Source organism: Phalacrocorax aristotelis, unplaced genomic scaffold (genome assembly GCF_949628215.1).
Source record: "Phalacrocorax aristotelis unplaced genomic scaffold, bGulAri2.1 scaffold_313, whole genome shotgun sequence".
Classification (NCBI taxonomy): Eukaryota; Metazoa; Chordata; class Aves; order Suliformes; family Phalacrocoracidae; genus Phalacrocorax; species Phalacrocorax aristotelis.
In genome coordinates this window covers 811-21049 of record NW_027441389.1, presented here as the reverse complement: position 1 = coordinate 21049, position 20239 = coordinate 811, and the positions used below count along the sequence as shown (strand labels likewise).

The following is a 20239-nucleotide window of genomic DNA, read 5'->3' as shown; positions in this document are numbered from 1 at the left end:
ACATTGGGGAGGAGCCACCTCAGGACCCCCAAAATGGGACCCAGTTTGGGGAGGGGCAGCTCGGGGAGCCCAAAATGTGACCAATTTTGGGAAAGGGCCACCTCAGGACCCCCAAAACGGGACCCACATTGGGGAGGAGCCACCTCAGGACCCCCAAAATGGGACCCAGTTTGGGGAGGGGCAGCTCAGGGACCCCAAAAGGGGACCAAGTTTGCGGAGGGCCAGCTCGGGGAGCCCAAAATGTGACCAATTTTGGGAAAGGGCCACCTCAGGACCCCCAAAACGGGACCCACATTGGGGAGGAGCCACCTCAGGACCCCCAAAATGGGACCCAGTTTGGGGAGGGGCAGCTCGGGGAGCCCAAAATGTGACCAATTTTGGGAAGGGGCCACCTCAGGACCCCCAAAACGGGACCCACATTGGGGAGGAGCCACCTCAGGACCCCCAAAATGGGACCCAGTTTGGGGAGGAGCCACCTCAGGACCCCCAAAAGGGGACCAAGTTTGCGGAGGGGCAGCTCGGGGAGCCCAAAATGTGACCAATTTTGGGAAGGGGCCACCTCAGGACCCCCAAAACGGGACCCACATTGGGGAGGAGCCACCTCAGGACCCCCAAAAGGGGACCCAGTTTGGGGAGGGGCAGCTCAGGGACCCCCAAAAGATGACCCACATTGGGGAGAAGGAGCTCGGGAGCCCCAAAAGGGGACCAAGTTTGGGGAGGAGGAGCGAGGAGACCCCAAAACATGACCAATTTTGGGGAGGAGCCACCTCAGGACCCCCAAAAGGGGACCCAGTTTGGGGGGGAACAGCTTAGGGACCCCAAAATGTAGCCCAATTTGGTGAGTAGCAGTGTTGGGACCCCAAAATGTTACCCAGTTTGGGGAGGAGCCACCTCAGGACCCCAAAAATGGGACCCAGTTTGGGGAGGAGCAGCTCGGGGACCCCAAAATGGGACCCAGTTTGGGGAGGGGCAGCTCGGGGACCCCAAAACATGACCCAAAATTGGGGAGGAGCCACCTCGGGACACCCAAAAGGTGACCCACGTTGGGGAGGAGCCACCTCAGGACGCCCAAAAGAGGACCCAGTTTGGGGAGGGGCAGCAAGGGGACCCCAAAACGTGCCCCAATCTGGCGAGGAGCAGCGTGGGTACCCCAAAAGGGGACCCAAAATTTGGGGAGGGGCAGCTCGGGGACCCCAAAAGGGGACCAGGTTTAGCGAGGAGCCACATCGGGACCCCCAAAACATGACCCAATTTTGGGGAGGAGCCACCTCGGGACCCCCAAAAGAGGACCCAGTTTGGGGAGGGGCAGCAAGGGGACCCCAAAACGTGCCCCAATCTGGCGAGGAGCAGCGTGGGGACCCCAAAAGGGGACCCAAAATTTGGGGAGGGGCAGCAAGGGGGCCCCAAAAGGGGACCGGAGGGGCAGCTCGTGGACCCCAAAACATGGCCCAATCTGGCGAGGAGCAGCATGGGAACCCCAGAAGAGGACCCAGATTGGGGAGGGGCAGCTCGGGGACCCCAAAACGCGCCCATATCTGGCGAGGAGCAGCGTGGGGACCCCAAATCGGGCACAGCTTCCGGGCAGGGAGCTGCTGGCACCCACCAGGGCTGCACCCTGCTCTGGCACCAACCCCCCCCTGCAACCCCCACCCCAAAAAAAGGCCTCCCGCCGTGGCCGGGGGGTCCCTCACTTCTTCTCGAAGGCCTTGTTGGAGGGCTTGAGCGTGGCCAGGTTCTGGAACTCGACGCTCTCGCCCGCCAGCCCGTCCTCGCCGTAGCGCAGCTGCACCACTTGGTTGATGGAGTTTCGCACTGTCGCGTCGTACTTCACCATCACCGACTCCATGGACTTGATCAGCCGCCGCTGGATGTACCCTGCGAGGCGAGGGAGGGGCATTGTCACCCCTTTTGGGGCGTTTGGGGGCGCCCAGGAGGCATTTGGGGAGGGTTTGGGGGATCCCGGGTGCCTCCAGGGAGGAAATAGGGACAAGAAGAGACCTGTGAAGGGAAGAGATGGGGCAACAGGGGGCTCTGGGGAGGGGCTGCGGGTCCTAGAGGGCTTTGGGAGGTCCCCAGGAGGCATGTGGGGAGGGCTTGGGGGTCCCCGAGTGGCTACAGAGAAGGTTTGGGGGTCCCCGAGTGGCTACAGAGAGGGCTTGGGGGTCCCTGAGTGGGTACAGAAAGGGCTTGGGGGTCCCTGAGTGGCTACAGAGAGGGCTTGGGGGTCCCTGAGTGGCTACAGAGAGGGCTTGGGGGTCCCCGAGTGGCTACAGAGAGGGCTTGGGGGTCCCCGAGTGGCTACAGAGAGGGCTTGGGGGTCCTTGAGCGGCTACAGAGAGAGTTTGGGGGTCCCCGAGTGGCTACAGAGAGGGCTTGGGGGTCCCTGAGCAGCTACAGAGAAGGTTTGGGGGTCCCTGAGTGGCTACAGAGAGGGCTTGGGGGTCCCTGAGCGGCTACAGAGAAGGTTTGGGGGTCCCTGAGTGGCTACAGAGAGAGCTTGGGGGTCCCTGAGCAGCTACAGAGAAGGTTTGGGGGTCCCCGAGTGGGTACAGAGAGGGCTTGGGGGTCCTTGAGCGGCTACAGAGAGAGTTTGGGGGTCCCCGAGTGGCTACAGAGAGGGCTTGGGGGTCCCTGAGCAGCTACAGAGAGAGTTTGGGGGTCCCTGAGTGGCTACAGAGAGGGCTTGGGGGTCCCTGAGCGGCTACAGAGAAGGTTTGGGGGTCCCTGAGTGGCTACAGAGAGGGCTTGGGGGTCCCTGAGCGGCTACAGAGAAGGTTTGGGGGTCCCTGAGTGGCTACTGAGAGGGCTTGGGGGTCCTTGAGCGGCTACAGAGAGAGTTTGGGGGTCCCCGAGTGGGTACAGAGAGGGCTTGGGGGTCCTTGAGCAGCTACAGAGAAGGTTTGGGGGTCCCCGAGTGGGTACAGAGAAGGCTTGGGGGTCCCTGAGCGGCTACAGAGAAGGTTTGGGGGTCCCTGAGTGGCTACTGAGAGGGCTTGGGGGCCCCTGAGTGGGTACAGAGAGGGCTTGGGGGTCCCTGAGCGGCTACAGAGAGAGTTTGGGGGTCCCCGAGTGGCTACAGAGAGGGCTTGGGGGTCCCTGAGGAGCTACAGAGAGAGTTTGGGGGTCCCCGAGTGGCTACAGAGAGGGCTTGGGGGTCCCTGAGCGGCTACAGAGAAGGTTTGGGGGTCCCTGAGTGGCTACAGAGAGGGCTTGGGGGTCCCTGAGCAGCTACAGAAAAGGTTTGGGGGTCCCCGAGTGGCTACAGAGAGGGCTTGGGGGTCCCTGAGCAGCTACAGAGAAGGTTTGGGGGTCCCTGAGTGGGTACAGAGAGAGCTTGGGGGTCCTTGAGCGGCTACAGAGAGAGTTTGGGGGTCCCCGAGTGGCTACAGAGAGGGCTTGGGGGTCCCTGAGCAGCTACAGAGAAGGTTTGGGGGTCCCTGCGTGGCTACAGAGAGAGCTTGGGGGTCCCTGAGCGGCTACAGAGAAGGTTTGGGGGTCCCTGAGTGGCTACAGAGAGGGCTTGGGGGTCCTTGAGCGGCTACAGAGAGAGTTTGGGGGTCCCCGAGTGGGTACAGAGAGGGCTTGGGGGTCCCTGAGCAGCTACAGAGAGAGTTTGGGGGTCCCTGAGTGGCTACAGAGAGGGCTTGGGGGTCCCTGAGCAGCTACAGAGAAGGTTTGGGGGTCCCTGAGCGGCTACAGAGAGGGCTTGGGGGTCCCTGAGTGGCTACAGAGAGGGCTTGGGGGTCCTTGAGCGGCTACAGAGAGAGTTTGGGGGTCCCTGAGTGGGTACAGAGAGGGCTTGGGGGTCCTTGAGCAGCTACAGAGAAGGTTTGGGGGTCCCCGAGTGGGTACAGAGAAGGCTTGGGGGTCCCTGAGCGGCTACAGAGAAGGTTTGGGGGTCCCTGAGTGGCTACTGAGAGGGCTTGGGGGCCCCTGAGCGGCTACAGAGAGAGTTTGGGGGTCCCTGAGCGGGTACAGAGAAGGTTTGGGGGTCCCTGAGTGGCTACAGAGAGGGCTTTGGGGTCCTTGAGCGGCTACAGAGAGAGTTTGGGGGTCCCTGAGTGGCTACAGAGAGGGCTTGGGGGTCCCTGAGCGGCTACTGAGAGGGCTTGGGGGTCCCTGAGCGGCTACTGAGAGAGTTTGGGGGTCCTTGAGCAGCTACAGAGAGAGTTTGGGGGTCCCCGAGTGGCTACAGAGAGGGCTTGGGGGTCCCTGAGCGGCTACTGAGAGGGCTTGGGGGTCCCTGAGCATCTACAGAGAGAGTTTGGGGGTCCTTGAGCAGCTACAGAGAGAGTTTGGGGGTCCTTGAGCAGCTACAGAGAGGGCTTGGGGGTCCTTGAGCAGCTACAGAGAAGGTTTGGGGGTCCCCGAGTGGCTACAGAGAGGGCTTGGGGGACCCTGGGTGCCTCCAGGGAGGAAATAGGGACAACAAGAGACCTGTGAAGGCAACAGATGGGGCAACAGGGGGCTCTGGGGAGAGGCTGAGGGTCCTGGAGGGCTTTGGGGTGCATCTGGGGAGGGTTTGGGGGTCCCTGAGTGGCTACAGGGAGGGTTTGGGGGTCCCCAGGCACCTCCAGGGAAGAAATGTAGGGGCGCAAGAGACCTGTGAAAGCAAGAGATGGGGCAACAGGGGGCTCTGGGGAGGGGTTGGGGGTCTTGGGGGGCTGTGGGGTGCATCTGGGGAGGGTTTGGGGGTCCTGGAGAGTCCCTGGGTACATCTGGGGGTCTCTGAGTGGCCACAGAGAGGCAATGGGGGCAACAGGGGGCTCTGCTGGGCACAGAAGGAGCCACAGGGTGCATCTGGGGAAGGGTTGGGGGTCCTGAGGGGCACTGGGGGCCCCCAGGAGGCACCTGGGGAAGGGTTGGGGGTCCCAGATGAGGGTCCTGGGGACCCCAACCTCCCGACAGCACTCAGTGGCTTGAGCGAAGAGGGGTCCCACCATGGCGGGGGGGGGGGGGACGGGGCAAAGACGGGCGGCCCTGGGGTGGGGGGGGTGGGATTTAGGGGGTGGGATTTAGGGGGTGGGGGGCTGACCGGTCTCGGCCGTCTTGACGGCGGTGTCGATGAGCCCCTCGCGGCCGCCCATGGCGTGGAAGAAGAACTCGGTGGGGGTGAGGCCGGCCAGGTAGGAGTTCTCCACGAACCCCCGGCTCTCGGGGCCGTAGTCATCCTTGATGAAGTGGGGCAACGTGCGGTGCTTGAAGCCGAAGGGGATGCGCTTGCCCTCCACGTTCTGCTGCCCCACCACCGCGATCACCTGCCGTCGGGGTTGGGGGGACGCCGCGGTTAGGGGAGGGTACGGCGGCGGCACCCCCAGACCTCATAAAAGATCACCGATCCACATTGGGAATGGCCCGAGAGCCCGCAGGGATCCCCAAAGGATCTGGGAGATGTTCGTCTTGGTGGCCAACGTCACCACGGACCACCATGGCGGCCCACGGGGTCACCTTCGACCCCCCAGTGATCAATCTGAACCCCCAAAACTCATGGTGGGATCCCTGATCCCTGCAGGAAGGTCCTGAGGGCCCGCAGGGATCCCCAAAGGATCTGGGAGATGTTCATCGTGGTGGCCAACGTCACCATGGACAACCATAATGGCCCATGGGGTAAGCTTGGACCCCCACAATGATCAACCTGGGCCCCCAAACCTCATAGGTGGGATCCCTGATCCCTGCAGAGAAGGTCCCGAGGGCCCGCAGGGATCCCTGATGGATCTGGGAGATGTTCATCGTGGTGGCCAACGTCACCATGGACAACCATAATGGCCCATGGGGTAAGCTTGGACCCCCCCAATGATCAACCTGGTCCCTTAAACCTAGTAGGTGGGATCCCTGATCCCTGCGGAGAAGGTCCCGAGGGCCCGCAGGGATCCCTGATGGATCTGGGAGATGTTCGCCTTGATGGCCAACGTCACCATGGACCACCATGGTGGCCCACGGGGTCACCTTGGACCCCCAATGATCACCCTGGTCCCTCAAACCTCACAGATGGGATCCCTGATCCCTGCGGGGAACATCCCAACGGCCCGTAGGGATCCCAAATGTACCTGAGAGACCTTCACCTTGAGACCTCTGGACCCACAAACCCCCCTGAGGACCCCCCAAACACCCTGTAGAGGCTCCAATAACTGGGAGATATTGATCTTGGAGCTCTTGGTGCCCAACACCACCACAGACCCCCAAGAGGATCCCCCAAAGCTCTACAGAACCCAACAGGAACCCTCCTGAAGCCCCCCGAGATCCTCCTGACACCCCCCAGACCCCACAGGGGACCCCAAAGACCCCGTAGAGCCCCCCAGTATCTGCAAGGTGTTAATCTTGGAGCTTCTGGTGCCCAAAACCAAGAGAGACCCCCAAGAGGATCCGCCAAAGCTCTACAGAACCCAACAGGAACCCTCCTGACACCCCCCAGACCCCACAGGGGACCCCCAAAACCTTGTAGAACCCCCCAATACCTGGGAGATGTTGATCTTGGAGCTCCTGGTGCCCAACACCACCACGGACCCCCAAGAGGATCCCCCAAAGCTCTACAGAACCCAACAGGAACCCTCCTGAACCCCCCCAGACCCCACAGGGGACCCCCAAAACCTCGTAGAACCCCCCAATACCTGGGAGATGTTGATCTTGGAGCTCCTGGTGCCCAACACCACCACAGACCCCCAAGAGGATCCCCCAAAGCTCTACAGAACCCAACAGGAACCCTCCTGAACCCCCCCAGACCCCACAGGGGACCCCCAAAACCTCGTAGAACCCTCCAATACCTGGGAGATGTTGATCTTGGAGCTCCTGGTGCCCAACACCACCACAGACCCCCAAGAGGATCCCCCAAAGCTCTACAGAACCCAACAGGAACCCTCCTGAACCCCCCCAGACCCCACAGGGGACCCCCAAAACCTCGTAGAACCCCCCAATACCTGGGAGATGTTGATCTTGGAGCTCCTGGTGCCCAACACCACCACAGACCCCCAAGAGGATCCCCCAAAGCTCTACAGAACCCAAGAGAAACCCCTCCTGAACCCTCCCAAGATCCTCCTGGCACCCCCCAAGACCCCACAGGGGCTCCCCAAGACCCCATAGAGCCCCCCAATACCTGGGAGATGTTGATCTTGGAGCCTTTGGCGCCCGACACCACCATGGACTTGAAGTTGTTGTACTCGGAGAGGGATTTCTGGGCGGAGGAACCCGTCTTGTCGCGGGCGTCGTTGAGGATCCGGTTGACCTGGTTCTCGAAGGTCTGTCGCAGGGTGTTCCCCGGGGTGGGCTCCAGCTCGTTGTTGTGGGCCTTCTCGATGACCTGCCCCCCCCAGAGGGACCCCCCACGGCGTCACAGGGGCACCCCACACCCCACAGAGCACCCCAAAACGGGCCAAGGGGAACGGTGGGTGCTCCAAAACCCCACAGAACACCCCAAAACAGGCCAAGGGGAACGGTGGGTGCTCCAAAACCCCACAGAGCACCCCAAAATGGGCCAAGGGGAACGGTGGGTGCTCCAAAACCCCACAGAGCACCCCAAAATGGGCCAAGGGGAACGGTGGGTGCTCCAAAACCCCACAGAGCACCCCAAAATGGGCCAAGGGGAACGGTGGGTGCTCCAAAAACCCCACAGAGCACCCCAAAATGGGCCAAGGGGAACGGTGGGTGCTCCAAAAACCCCACAGAGCACCCCAAAATGTCCTGGGGAAACTGTGGGTGCTCCAAAAACCCCACAGAGCACCCCAAAATGGGCCAAGGGGAACTGTGGGTGCTCCAAAACCCCACAGAGCACCCCAAAATGGGCCAAGGGGAACTGTGGGTGCTCCAAAACCCCACAGAGCACCCCAAAATGGGCCAAGGGGAATGGTGGGTGCTCCAAAAACCCCACAGAGCACCCCAAAATGGGCCAAGGGGAACGGTGGGTGCTCCAAACCCCCACAGAGCACCCCAAAATGTCCCTGAATTGAGGACCACCCCCCCTCCCCAATCCCACTGCGTCCCTGGGGCACCCCAAAACCTCATAGAGACACCGGGGTGGGGCAGGGGTTGCCCAAAACCGTGGGAAGCACCCCAAAACCCCCACGGAAGGACACCCGCCCCCCCACGCCCCCCCAAAATTTGAAGCAGGGGACCCCCGAGGCGCCGCTCGGGCACCCCCAAACCGGCGGGGAACCCCCCCAAAACGCCGCCCCCACCTCAATGACGTCCTGCTTGGCTTTTTTGATGGTGTTTTGGATGTCCTGGTAGGTCTTTGCGTCAGCGATGGAGTCCCCGATGCCGATGGTGTGGCCTGGGGGGGGGTGGGAGGGGGGAAATGGGGGGCTCAGGTGGGGGGTCCCCATGTCCTGTCCCCCCCGCGGGGTGCCCCTCGCCCCAAAACCCACCCCCACACCCCCTCCCCGGTATGTCCTCCTGAGCCAGGGGAGGTGTTTGCGTGTAGGGATGAGAAAAAGGGGGGCCAAGACCCCTCCCCAAGACAGCTGGGTCCTCCTTGTCCCCCAAAAAGGGGGGCCAAGACCCCTCCCCAAGACACCTGGGTCCCCCTTGTCCCCAAAAAAGGGGGGCCAAGACCCCTCCCCAAGACCCCTGGGTCCTCCTTGTCCCCCAAAAAGGGGGGCCAAGACCCCTCCCCAAAACACCTGGGTCCTCCTTGTCCCCAAAAAAGGGGGTCCAAGACCCCTCCCCAAGACCCCTGGGTCCTCCTTGTCCCCCAAAAAGGGGGGCCAAGACCCCTCCCCAAGACACCTGGGTCCTCCTTGTCCCCCAAAAAGGGGGTCCAAGACTCCTCCCCAAGACCCCTGGGTCCTCCTTGTCCCCCAAAAAGGGGGGCCAAGACCCCCCGCAAATATACGTGGGTCCCCCCTGTCCCCAAAACGGGGGTCCAAGACCCCTCCCCAAGACACCTGGGTCCCCCTTGTCCCCAAAAAAGGGGGGCCAAGACCCCTCCCCAAGACCCCTGGGTCCTCCTTGTCCCGCAAAAAGGGGGGCCAAGACCCCTCAGAACAGCAGGGTCCCCATTTTCCCCCAAAAAAGGGGGTCCAAGACCCCTCCCCAAGACACCTGGGTCCTCCTTGTCCCCAAAAAAGGGGGGCCAAGACCCCTCCCCAAGACCCCTGGGTCCTCCTTGTCCCCAAAAAGGGGGGCCAAGACCCCTCCCCAAGACCCCTGGGTCCTCCTTGTCCCCAAAAAGGGGGGCCAAGACCCCCCAGAACAGCTGGGTCCTCCTTGTCCTCCAAAAAGGGGGTCCAAGACCCCTCCCCAAGACACCTGGGTCCCCCTTGTCCCCCAAAAAGGGGGGCCAAGACCCCCCAGAACAGCTGGGTCCCCATTTTCCCCCAAAAAAGGGGGTCCAAGACCCCTCTCCAAGACAGCTGGGTCCTCCTTGTCCCCAAAAAAGGGGGGCCAAGACCCCTCCCCAAGACCCCTGGGTCCTCCTTGTCCCCCAATTAGGGGGTCCAAGACCCCTCTCCAAGATCCTTGGGTCCCCCTTGTCCCCAAAAAAGGGGGTCCAAGACCCCTCCCCGAGACAGCTGGGTCCTCCTTGTCCCCAAAAAGGGGGGCCAAGACCCCTCGGTCCTCCTTGTCCCCCAAAAAGGGGGGCCAAGACCCCCCAGAACAGCTGGGTCCCCATTTTCCCCCAATTAGGGGGTCCAAGACCTGTCTCCAAGACCCCTGGGTCCCCCTTGTCCCCAAAAAAGGGGGTCCAAGACCCCCCGCAAATATACGTGGGTCCCCCCTGTCCCCAAAACGGGGGTCCAAGACCCCTCCCCAAGACCCCTGGGTCCCCCTTGTCCCCCAAAAAGGGGGGTCAAGACACCCCAGAACAGCTGGGTCCCCATTTTCCCCCAATTAGGGGGTCCAAGACCCCTCTCCAAGACAGCTGGGTCCCCCTTGTCCTCCAAAAAGGGGGTCCAAGACCCCTCCCCAAGACACCTGGGTCCCCCTTGTCCCCCAAAAAGGGGGGCCAAGACCCCCCAGAACAGCTGGGTCCCCATTTTCCCCCAATTAGGGGGTCCAAGACCCCTCTCCAAGATCCTTGGGTCCTCCTTGTCCCCAAAAAAGGGGGTCCAAGACCCCTCCCCGAGACAGCTGGGTCCTCCTTGTCCCCCAAAAAGGGGGGCCAAGACCCCTCGGTCCTCCTTGTCCCCCAAAAAGGGGGGCCAAGACCCCTCCCCAAGACCCCTGGGTCCCCCTTGTCCCCAAAAAAGGGGGTCCAAGACCCCTCCCCAAGACCCCCGGCTCCCCATTATCCCCTCAAACGCCTTCCAAGAGCCCCACCGCCCCCCAAGCGGGGTTCCTGGCGCCCCTCCCGCTGCGGCGGCGAGGGCGGGGCTGGGGGGGGGGTTTGGGGGGGGGGGGGTCTGCGCTGACCCTCGATGAGGAGCCAGTTGTTGATGACGGTTTGGATGTTGCTGTAGAAGAGGCGGGTGGTGTCGTGGCCCATCTCCAGGTAGGAGATGTGCACCAAGGAGCCCGCCGAGGTGCCCAGCGACTTCTTGCACAGGATGCCCATGATCAGCTCCCCGTTCTCCACCACCACCTGCGTGCCCCCCCACCCAAAATAAAAAGGGGGGGGGGGGGGGTGTCAGGACCATCCCCCCCCCCCCCCCAGTAGCCAGAGACACCCCCCTTTCCGCTTCACCCAACCGCCACGGAGACCCTCGTGTCTCCATCCAGGCACCCCAAGGCTCCTCCTGCGCGCAACACACACCCCCACCCCCAGGCTCCCCCTGATCCGGGACCCCCCCAAAGCACCCCCAAATCCTACCCACTCCCACCCAAGAGCACCCTCGTGTCCCACTGAGCCCCCCCCGAGCACCCAACATCCACCCGAGGGTCCCCCCACCCCCTCTTCCCCCACCCAATACACCTCTATAGCCACGCTAGGACCCCCCACAACCCCACCCAGGGTGTCCCCAAGCAACCTAGAGCACCCCAAAGCCCCCCAGGAGCACCCTCGTGTCCCACCAAGCCCCCCAGAGCCCCTTTACCCCTCACCGAGTCCCCCCAGAGCACCCTCGAGCCCCCCAGATCCCCCTTTACCCCTCACCGAGCCCCCCCAGAGCCCCCTCGAGCCCCCCAGATCCCCCTTTACCCCTCACCGAGCCCCCCCAGAGCCCCCTCGAGCCCCCCAGATCCCCCTTTACCCCTCACCGAGCCCCCCCAGAGCCCCCTTTACGCCTCACCGAGCCCCCCCAGAGCCCCTTTACACCGAGCCGAGCCCCCCCAGAGCCCCCTCAAGCCCCCCAGATCCCCCTTTATCCCTCACTGAGCCCCCCCAGAGCACCCTCGAGCCCCCCAGATCCCCCTTTACCCCTCACCGAGCCCCCCCAGAGCCCCTTTACACCGAGCCGAGCCCCCCAGAGCCCCTTTACCCCTCACCAAGCCCCCCCAGAGCCCCCTCAAGCCCCCCAGATCCCCCTTTATCCCTCACCGAGCCCCCCAGAGCACCCTCGAGCCCCCCAGATCCCCCTTTACCCCTCACCGAGCCCCCCCAGAGCCCCCTCGAGCCCCCCAGATCCCCCTTTACCCCTCACCGAGCCCCCCCCGAGCACCCTCGAGCCCCCCCGAGCCCCCCAGATCCCCCTTTATCCCCCCCAAGCCCCCTTGAGCCCCCCAGATCCCTTTACCCCTCACCAAGCCCCCCCCCAGACCCCCCTTTACTCCTCACCGAGCCACCCCAGAGCCCCCTCAAGCCCCCCAGATCCCCCTTTACCCCTCACCGAGCCACCCCAGAGCCCCCTCAAGCCCCCCAGATCCCCCTTTACCCCTCACCAAGCCCTCCCAGAGCCGCCATCACCCCTCCTCGTGCCCCCGACTCCCCCTAAAGTCCTCCCTGCCCCACGGGCGCCCCCCACCTTGGTGTCCCCGGGCGAGATGTGCTTGTAGGGCCCGCTGTCCTCGTCGTCGGGGTGGGTGCTGTGGGTGCGGATGCAGTTGATGTGCCCGGGGATGATGAGGGAGAAGATCTGCTTCCCCGTCCAGAGCGGCCGAGGCTTGAGGATGGCGGGTTGCGGCACCTTCCCGTCCCACGTCGAGAGGAACATCAGCAGGTTCATCACCTCCCCCTGCAGGGGGGAGCACCCGGTCAGAACGGCAAACCCACCCCCCAAAAACGGCCACGGCGCATGGGGGGAACCCCTGAAACATCAAGGCAGCCTCCTCCGGGCTCGACGGCGGCACCAGAACCAGCGTAAAGCACCCCAAAAAGCTTCCTGCTGAGCGAGGAGGACCCACGAGGGCCACAAATTCTCCCCAAAACAACCCAAAAATGCCCCAAAACACCCCAAAAAGCTTCCTGCTGAGCGAGGAGGACCCACGAGGGCCACGAATTCTCCTCAAAACAACCCAAAAATGCCCCAAAACACCCCAAAAACCTCCCTGCCAACCAACAGGGACCCATAAAGACCCAAAAGTGCCACAAAACAACCCCAAAATGCTCTAAAACACCCTAAAAAGCTTCCTGCTGAGCAAGGAGGACCCACGAGGGCCACGAAGTCTCCCCAAAACAACCCAAAAATGCCCCAAAACACCCCAAAAACCTCCCTGCCAACTAACAAGGACCCATAAAGACCCCAAATGTGCCCCAAAACAACTCCAAAAATGCCCCAAAACACCCCAAAAACCTGCTTGCTGAGCGAGGAGGACCCACGAGGGCCACGAATTCTCCCCAAAACAACCCAAAAATGCCCCAAAACACCCCAAAAACCTCCCTCAAAGACCCCAAAAGGGCCACAAAACAACCCCAAAATGCTCTAAAACACACTAAAAAGCTTCCTGCTGAGCAAGGAGGACCCACGAGGGCCACGAATTCTCCCCAAAACAACCCAAAAATGCTCTAAAACACCCCAAAAACCTCCCTGCCAACCAACAGGGACCCATAAAGACCCCAAATGTGCCCCAAAACAACTCCAAAAATGTCCCAAAACACCCTAAAAAGCTTCCTGCTGAGCAAGGAGGACCCACGAGGGCCACGAAGTCTCCCCAAAACAACCCAAAAATGCTCTAAAACACCCTAAAAACCTGTTTGCTGAACGAGGAGGACCCACGAGGGCCACGTATTCCCCCCAACCCGACCCAAAAATGCTCTAAAACACCCCAAAAACCTTCCTACTCGTCAACACGACCATACAAGGACCTCAAACGTGCCCCAACCCAACCCAAAAATACCCCAAAAACCTCCCTGCTGAGTGAGGAGGAGCCACGAGGGCCACAAATTCTCCCCAAAACAACCCAAAAATGCTCTGAAACACCCCAAAAACCTTTCTACTCGTCAACACGACCACATAAGGGCCCCAAATGTGCCCCGACCTGACCCAAAAATGTCCCAAAACACCCCAAAAACCTCTCAGACAATCAAGGGGGACCCAGGACACCCCAAATCCCCTAACCGCTGCCCAAAGAGCCCCCCAAAACCTGCCCCAAACCTTGCTGCAGCCCCAAAATACCCCCAAAGCGCCCCAAACCCCCTCCGCACCCCCGGGACCCCCTTCCAGCCCCCCCAAACACCCTCCGCACCCCCAGGGACCCCCTTCCAGCCCCCCCAAACACCCTCCGCACCCCCAGGGACCCCCTTCCAGCCCCCCCAAACACCCTCCGCACCCCCAGGGACCCCCTTCCAGCCCCCCCAAACACCCTCCGCACCCCCAGGGACCCCCTTCCAGCCCCCCCAAACACCCTCCGCACCCCCAGAGACCCCCTTCCAGCCCCCCCAAACACCCTCCGCACCCCCAGAGACCCCCTTCCAGCCCCCCCAAACACCCTCCACACCCCCAGGGACCCCGTTCCAACCCCCCCAAACACCCTCTGCACCCCAGGGACCCCCTTCCAGCCCCCCCAAACCCCCTCCGCACCCCCGGGGACCCCCTTCCAGGCCCCCCAAACACACTCCGCACCCCCGGGGACCCCCTTCCAGGCCCCCCAAACACCCTCCGCACCCCAGGGACCCCCTTCCAGCCCCCTCTGCACCCCTGGGGCCCCCTTCCAGCCCCCCCAAACTCCCTCCGCACCCCCAGGGACCCCCTTCCAGCCCCCCCCAAACCCCCAGGACGCCCCATCAGCTCCCCCAAACCCCCTCCGCACCCCAAAGACACCCTTCCATCCCCCCATAACCCACCCTTACAGGCAAAATCCACTCTCAAAACCGCCCCAAAACCCCCTAGAATTGGGGGGGGGGGGGGGGGGGGAACCACCCGAGGCTAAAAACAGCAGATTTTGCCCCAAAACTGACACGCTCGAGGAAGACGTCGCGCTTGGTGAACTTGCGGACGGCCGTGAGGGTGTCCTGGACGATGCCCATGACCGGGCGGTTGGACTGGGGGGTGACGATCATGCGGGGCACCATGGCCAACTCCTGGATCTCGGCGCGGGTCTCCAGCGACTGCGGCAGGTGCAGGTTCATCTCGTCGCCGTCGAAATCGGCGTTGTATGGGGTGGTGACGCTGTAGGGACAGGCGGCGGGGGGGTGTAGGCGAGGGGTGACACCCGCACACCCACCCTGCCCGAGCCACACGGCGCCGCGGAGGCGGCTCGGGGCTGGGGAGGGGAGAGGTGGGGTGGGTTGGGGTCACTGGGTGGGTTCTGGGGCACCGAGGACCTGCCGTGGGGTGGGTCGGGGGTCACTGGGCGGGTTCTGGGGCACCGGGGACCTGCCGTGGGGCGGGTCGGGGGTCACTGGGGGCGTTATGGGGGACCGGGGACCTGCCGTGGGGTGGGTCGGGGGTCACTGAGGGGGGTTGTGGGGCACTGGGGACCTACCGTGGGGTGGGTCAGGGGTCACTGGGCGGGTTCTGGGCCACCGAGGACCTGCCGTGGGGTGGGTCGGGGGTCACTGGGGGGGGTTGTGGGGCACCGGGGACCTGCCGTGGGGCGGGTCAGGGGTCACTGGGTGGGTTCTGGGCCACCGAGGACCTGCCGTGGGGTGGGTCGGGGGTCACTGGGGGCATTATGGGGGACCAGGGACCTGCCGTGGGGCAGGTCGGGGGTCACTGGGGGTGTTATGGGGGACCGGGGACCTGCCGTGGGGTGGGTCGGGGGTCACTGAGGGGGGTTGTGCGGCACTGGGGACCTGCCGTGGGGTGGATCGGGGGTCACTGGGCGGGTTCTGGGGCACCGGGGACCTGCCGTGGGGCGGGTCGGGGGTCACTGGGGGCGTTATGGGGGACCGGGGACCTGCCGTGGGGTGGGTCGGGGGTCACTGAGGGGGGTTGTGGGGCACTGGGGACCTACCGTGGGGTGGGTCAGGGGTCACTGGGTGGGTTCTGGGCCACCGAGGACCTGCCGTGGGCTGGGTCAGGGGTCACTGGGGGCATTATGGGGGACCAGGGACCTGCCGTGGGGCAGGTCGGGGGTCACTGGGGGCGTTATGGGGGACCAGGGACCTGCCGTGGGGCAGGTCGGGGGTCATTGAGGGGGGTTGTGGGGCACTGGGGACCTGCCGTGGGGCAGGTCGGGGGTCACTGGGCGGGTTCTGGGGCACCGGGGACCTGCCGTGGGGCGGGTCGGGGGTCACTGGGGGCGTTATGGGGGACAGGGGACCTGCCGTGGGGTGGGTCGGGGTCACTGAGGGGGGTTGTGGGGCACTGGGGACCTGCCGTGGGGTGGGTCAGGGGTCACTGGGCGGGTTCTGGGGCACCGGGGACCTGCCGTGGGGCGGGTCAGGGGTCACTGGGTGGGTTCTGGGCCACCGAGGACCTGCCGTGGGGTGGGTCGGGGGTCACTGGGGGCATTATGGGGGACCAGGGACCTGCCGTGGGGCAGGTCGGGGGTCACTGGGGGTGTTATGGGGGACCGGGGACCTGCCGTGGGGTGGGTCGGGGGTCACTGAGGGGGGTTGTGCGGCACTGGGGACCTGCCGTGGGGTGGATCGGGGGTCACTGGGCGGGTTCTGGGGCACCGGGGACCTGCCGTGGGGCGGGTCGGGGGTCACTGGGGGCGTTATGGGGGACCGGGGACCTGCCGTGGGGTGGGTCGGGGGTCACTGAGGGGGGTTGTGGGGCACTGGGGACCTACCGTGGGGTGGGTCAGGGGTCACTGGGCGGGTTCTGGGGCACCGGGGACCTGCCGTGGGGCGGGTCAGGGGTCACTGGGTGGGTTCTGGGCCACCGAGGACCTGCCGTGGGCTGGGTCGGGGGTCACTGGGGGCATTATGGGGGACCAGGGACCTGCCGTGGGGCAGGTCGGGGGTCACTGGGGGCGTTATGGGGGACCAGGGACCTGCCGTGGGGCAGGTCGGGGGTCATTGAGGGGGGTTGTGGGGCACTGGGGACCTGCCGTGGGGCAGGTCGGGGGTCACTGGGCGGGTTCTGGGGCACCGGGGACCTGCCGTGGGGCGGGTCGGGGGTCACTGGGGGCGTTATGGGGGACAGGGGACCTGCCGTGGGGTGGGTCGGGGTCACTGAGGGGGGTTGTGGGGCACTGGGGACCTGCCGTGGGGTGGGTCAGGGGTCACTGGGCGGGTTCTGGGGCACCGGGGACCTGCCGTGGGGCGGGTCAGGGGTCACTGGGTGGGTTCTGGGCCACCGAGGACCTGCCGTGGGGTGGGTCGGGGGTCACTGGGGGCATTATGGGGGACCAGGGACCTGCTGTGGGGCAGGTCGGGGGTCACTGGGGGCGTTATGGGGGACCAGGGACCTGCCGTGGGGTGGGTCAGGGGTCACTGGGGGCATTATGGGGGACCAGGGACCTGCCGTGGGGCAGGTCGGGGGTCACTGGGCGGGTTCTGGGGCACCGGGGACCTGCCGTGGGGCGGGTCAGGGGTCACTGGGGGCGTTATGGGGGACCGGGGACCTGCCGTGGGGTGGGTCGGGGGTCTCTGAGGGGGGTTGTGGGGCACTGGGGACCTGCTGTGGGGTGGGTCAGGGGTCACTGGGCAGGTTCTGGGGCACCGGGGACCTGCTGTGGGGGGGGTCGGGGGTCACTGGGTGGGTTCTGGGGCAGGTTGGGGGTCGTTGGGTGGGTTCAGGGCCACCGGGGACCTGCCGCGGGGCAGGTTGGGAGTCATTGGGTGGGTTATGGGGCACCGGGGACCTGCCGTGGGGTGGGCTGGGGGTCACTGGGTGGGTTATGGGGCACCAGGACGCGCACGCCCTGGCCCAGCACAGAGATCTGGTGCAGCGGGCGCCGTTCTGGGGGTGCTGGGAGAACTTTGGTTGCGTTCAGGGCCTTTTTGGGGCACCGAGAGGCATTTTGGGGGCATCAGGGGGCGATTTGGGGGTATCGGGGCCCATTTTGGGGTGCTGGGGGCCATTTTGGGTGGATTGAGGGCCATTTTGGGGTGCTGGGAGTGGCTTTGGGGTGCTGGGGGCCATTTTGGGGGGATTGAGGGCCATTTTGGGGTGCTGGGGCCATTTTGGGGGGATTGAGGGCCATTTCGGGGTGCTGGGAGTGGTTTTGGGGTGCTGGGGGCCATTTTGGGGGGATTGAGGGCCATTTTGGGGTGCTGGGAGTGGTTTTGGGGTGCTGGTTTTGGGTGCAGTTTGGGGGCCATTTTGGAGGCGCAGGAGCCATTTTGGAGGCACGGGGGGGCAGGTTTTGGGGTGCTGGGAGTGGTTTTGGGGTGCTGGGACCATTTCGGTGTCATCAGGGCCTACCTTGGGGGCAGTTTTGGGGCCATTTTGGGGCACAGAGAACCACTGTGGAGGCACCGGGGGCCATTTTGCATGCGCTGGGGGCCATCATGGAGGCACCGGGTGGGGGCAGTTTTTTGGGTGCTGGGACCATTTCAGCGTCATCAGGACCCATTTTGGGGTGCTGGCAGTGGTTTTGGGGTTGTCAGGAGCCATTTTGGGGGCAGTTTTGGGGCCTTTTTGGGGTACAAAGAGGCATTTTGGGGCGCCAGGGGCCATTTTAGGGTGCAGAAGCCATCACGGAGGCACTCGGGGGGGGGGCAGTTTTTGGGGTGCCGGGAGCGGTTTTAGGGGTGCTGGGACCATTTTGGTGTCATCAGGACCCATTTTCGGGTGCTGGCAGCAGTTCTGGGGTCATATGGGGCCATTTTGGGGGCGGTTTTGGGGTCCTTTTGGGGTACAAAGAGGCATTTTGTAGGCACCGGGAGCCATTTTGGATGCGCCGGGGGCCATTTTGTGGTGCTGGGAGCCATCGTGGAGGCACCCGGGCGGGTGCAGTTTTTGGGGTGCCGGGACCATTTCGGTGTCATCAGGGCCCATTTTGGGGTGCTGGCAGCAGTTCTGGGGTTGTCAGGCGCCATTTTGGGGGTGGTTTGTGGGCAGTTTTGCGGTACAGAGAGGCATTTTGTAGGCACCGGGGGGCATTTTGTAGGTGGTTGGGGGTAGTTTTGGGGGTGCTGGGAGCGGTTTTGGGGGTGCTGGGACAATTTCTGTGTCATCAGGACCCATTTTCGGGTGCTGGGAGTGGTTTTGGGGCACAGAGAACCACTTTGGAGGCACCGGGGGCCATTTTGGATGCGCTGGTGGCCATTTTGTGGTGCTGGGAGCCATCGTGGAGGCACCCGGGCGGGTGCAGTTTTTGGGGTGCCGGGAGCGGTTTTGGGGGTGCTGGGACCATTTCGGTGTCATCAGGGCCCATTTTGGGGTGCTGGCAGCAGTTCTGGGGTCGTCAGGGGCCATTTGGGGGTGGTTTGTGGGCAGTTTTGCGGTACAGAGAGGCATTTTGTAGGCACCGGGGGCCATTTTGTAGGTGGTTGGGGGTAGTTTTGGGGGTGCTGGGAGCGGTTTTGGGGGTGCTGGGACAATTTCTGTGTCATCAGGACCCATTTTCGGGTGCTGGGAGTGGTTTTGGGGTTGTCAGGGGCCATTTTGGGGGCAGTTTTGGGGCACAGAGAACCACTTTGGAGGCACCGGGGGCCATTTTGGATGCGCCGGGGGCCATTTTGTGGTGCTGGGAGCCATCGTGGAGGCACCCGGGCGGGTGCAGTTTTTGGGGTGCCGGGAGCGGTTTTGGGGGTGCTGGGACCATTTCGGTGTCATCAGGGCCCATTTTGGGGTGCTGGCAGCAGTTCTGGGGTCGTCAGGGGCCATTTTGGGGGTGGTTTGTGGGCAGTTTTGCGGTACAGAGAGGCATTTTGTAGGCACCGGGGGCCATTTTGTAGGTGGTTGGGGGTAGTTTTGGGGGTGCTGGGAGCGGTTTTGGGGGTGCTGGGACAATTTCTGTGTCATCAGGACCCATTTTCGGGTGCTGGGAGTGGTTTTGGGGTTGTCAGGGGCCATTTTGGGGGCAGTTTTGGGGCACAGAGAACCACTTTGGAGGCACCGGGGGCCATTTTGGATGCGCTGGGGGCCATTTTGTGGTGCTGGGAGCCATCGTGGAGGCACCCGGGCGGGTGCAGTTTTTGGGGTGCCGGGAGCGGTTTTGGGGGTGCTGGGACCATTTCGGTGTCATCAGGGCCCATTTTGGGGTGCTGGCAGCAGTTCTGGGGTCGTCAGGGGCCATTTTGGGGGCAATTTTGGAGCCATTTTGGGGCAGTTTTGGGGCCGTTTTGTAGGCGCCGGCGGCCATTTTGGATGCGTGGGGGCCATTGTGGAGGCACGCGGGGCGGCAGTTTTTGGGGTGCTGGGAGCAGTTTTGGGGTACCTGAGGTTGAGACGGAAGGTGGACCAGGGCAGGATGCGCACGCGGTGGCCCATCATGGACATCTTGTGCAGCGTGGGCTGGCGGTTGAAGATGACGATGTCCCCGTCACACATGTGTCGCTCCACCTGCCGACGCAGCCGGGGGTCAGGTAGGACCTCACCCTGCACCCCAAAACTGGGGAGGACACCCCAAAACCGCAGCACACCCCAAAAATCACTTCACCCCAAATAAACATCATCTTCAGAGACTCTAAAACTCAGCATTTCCCCCTAAACACCCCCCCCCCCAGCTCTTTAGGACCCCCCCAAAAAGCTGAAGCTCTTTGTGAACCCCCAAAACGAAGGGGTGAACCCCCAAAACTTCAGGGTTCTTCAGAGACCCCCAAAAGCAGGGACTCAGCCCTAAAGCCCCATGTTCTTCAGAGAGCCTAAAAGCCACTGTTTGGCCCCAAATACCCCCAGCATTTTGTGAACCCCAAAATTGGGCACTGGACCCCAAAATCCAGAGCTCCTTGTGAACACCAAAACCAGGCTCTGACCCCCAAAACTCAAGACTCTTCAGACACTCTAAAACTTGGTTTTATTCCCCAAACCTCCCAACTCTTGGTGAACCCCAAAACCAGGGACTGAACCCCAAAACCTGGAGCTCTTCATGAACCCCAAAACTAAACACTGAACCCCCAAACCCAGGACTCTTCAGAAACTCTAAAACCTGA

At 63.5% G+C, this 20239-nt stretch overlaps 1 protein-coding gene across 1 annotated transcript in view; it reads right to left on the bottom strand.

Moving 5' to 3' along the window:
• The window catches only part of POLR2A (RNA polymerase II subunit A), a gene marked incomplete at both ends in the record, with an annotated part of 33951 nt that extends 14211 nt beyond the window's left edge, over positions 1-19740 (bottom strand). Inside the window, 8 exon segments of the mRNA XM_075080607.1 lie at positions 1692-1875; positions 5036-5258; positions 7091-7294; positions 8169-8263; positions 10345-10513; positions 11832-12041; positions 14204-14414; positions 19525-19740. Coding sequence (XP_074936708.1) covers positions 1692-1875; positions 5036-5258; positions 7091-7294; positions 8169-8263; positions 10345-10513; positions 11832-12041; positions 14204-14414; positions 19525-19740 — 1512 coding nt within the window.
• Positions 19741-20239: the final 499 nt, after the last annotated feature.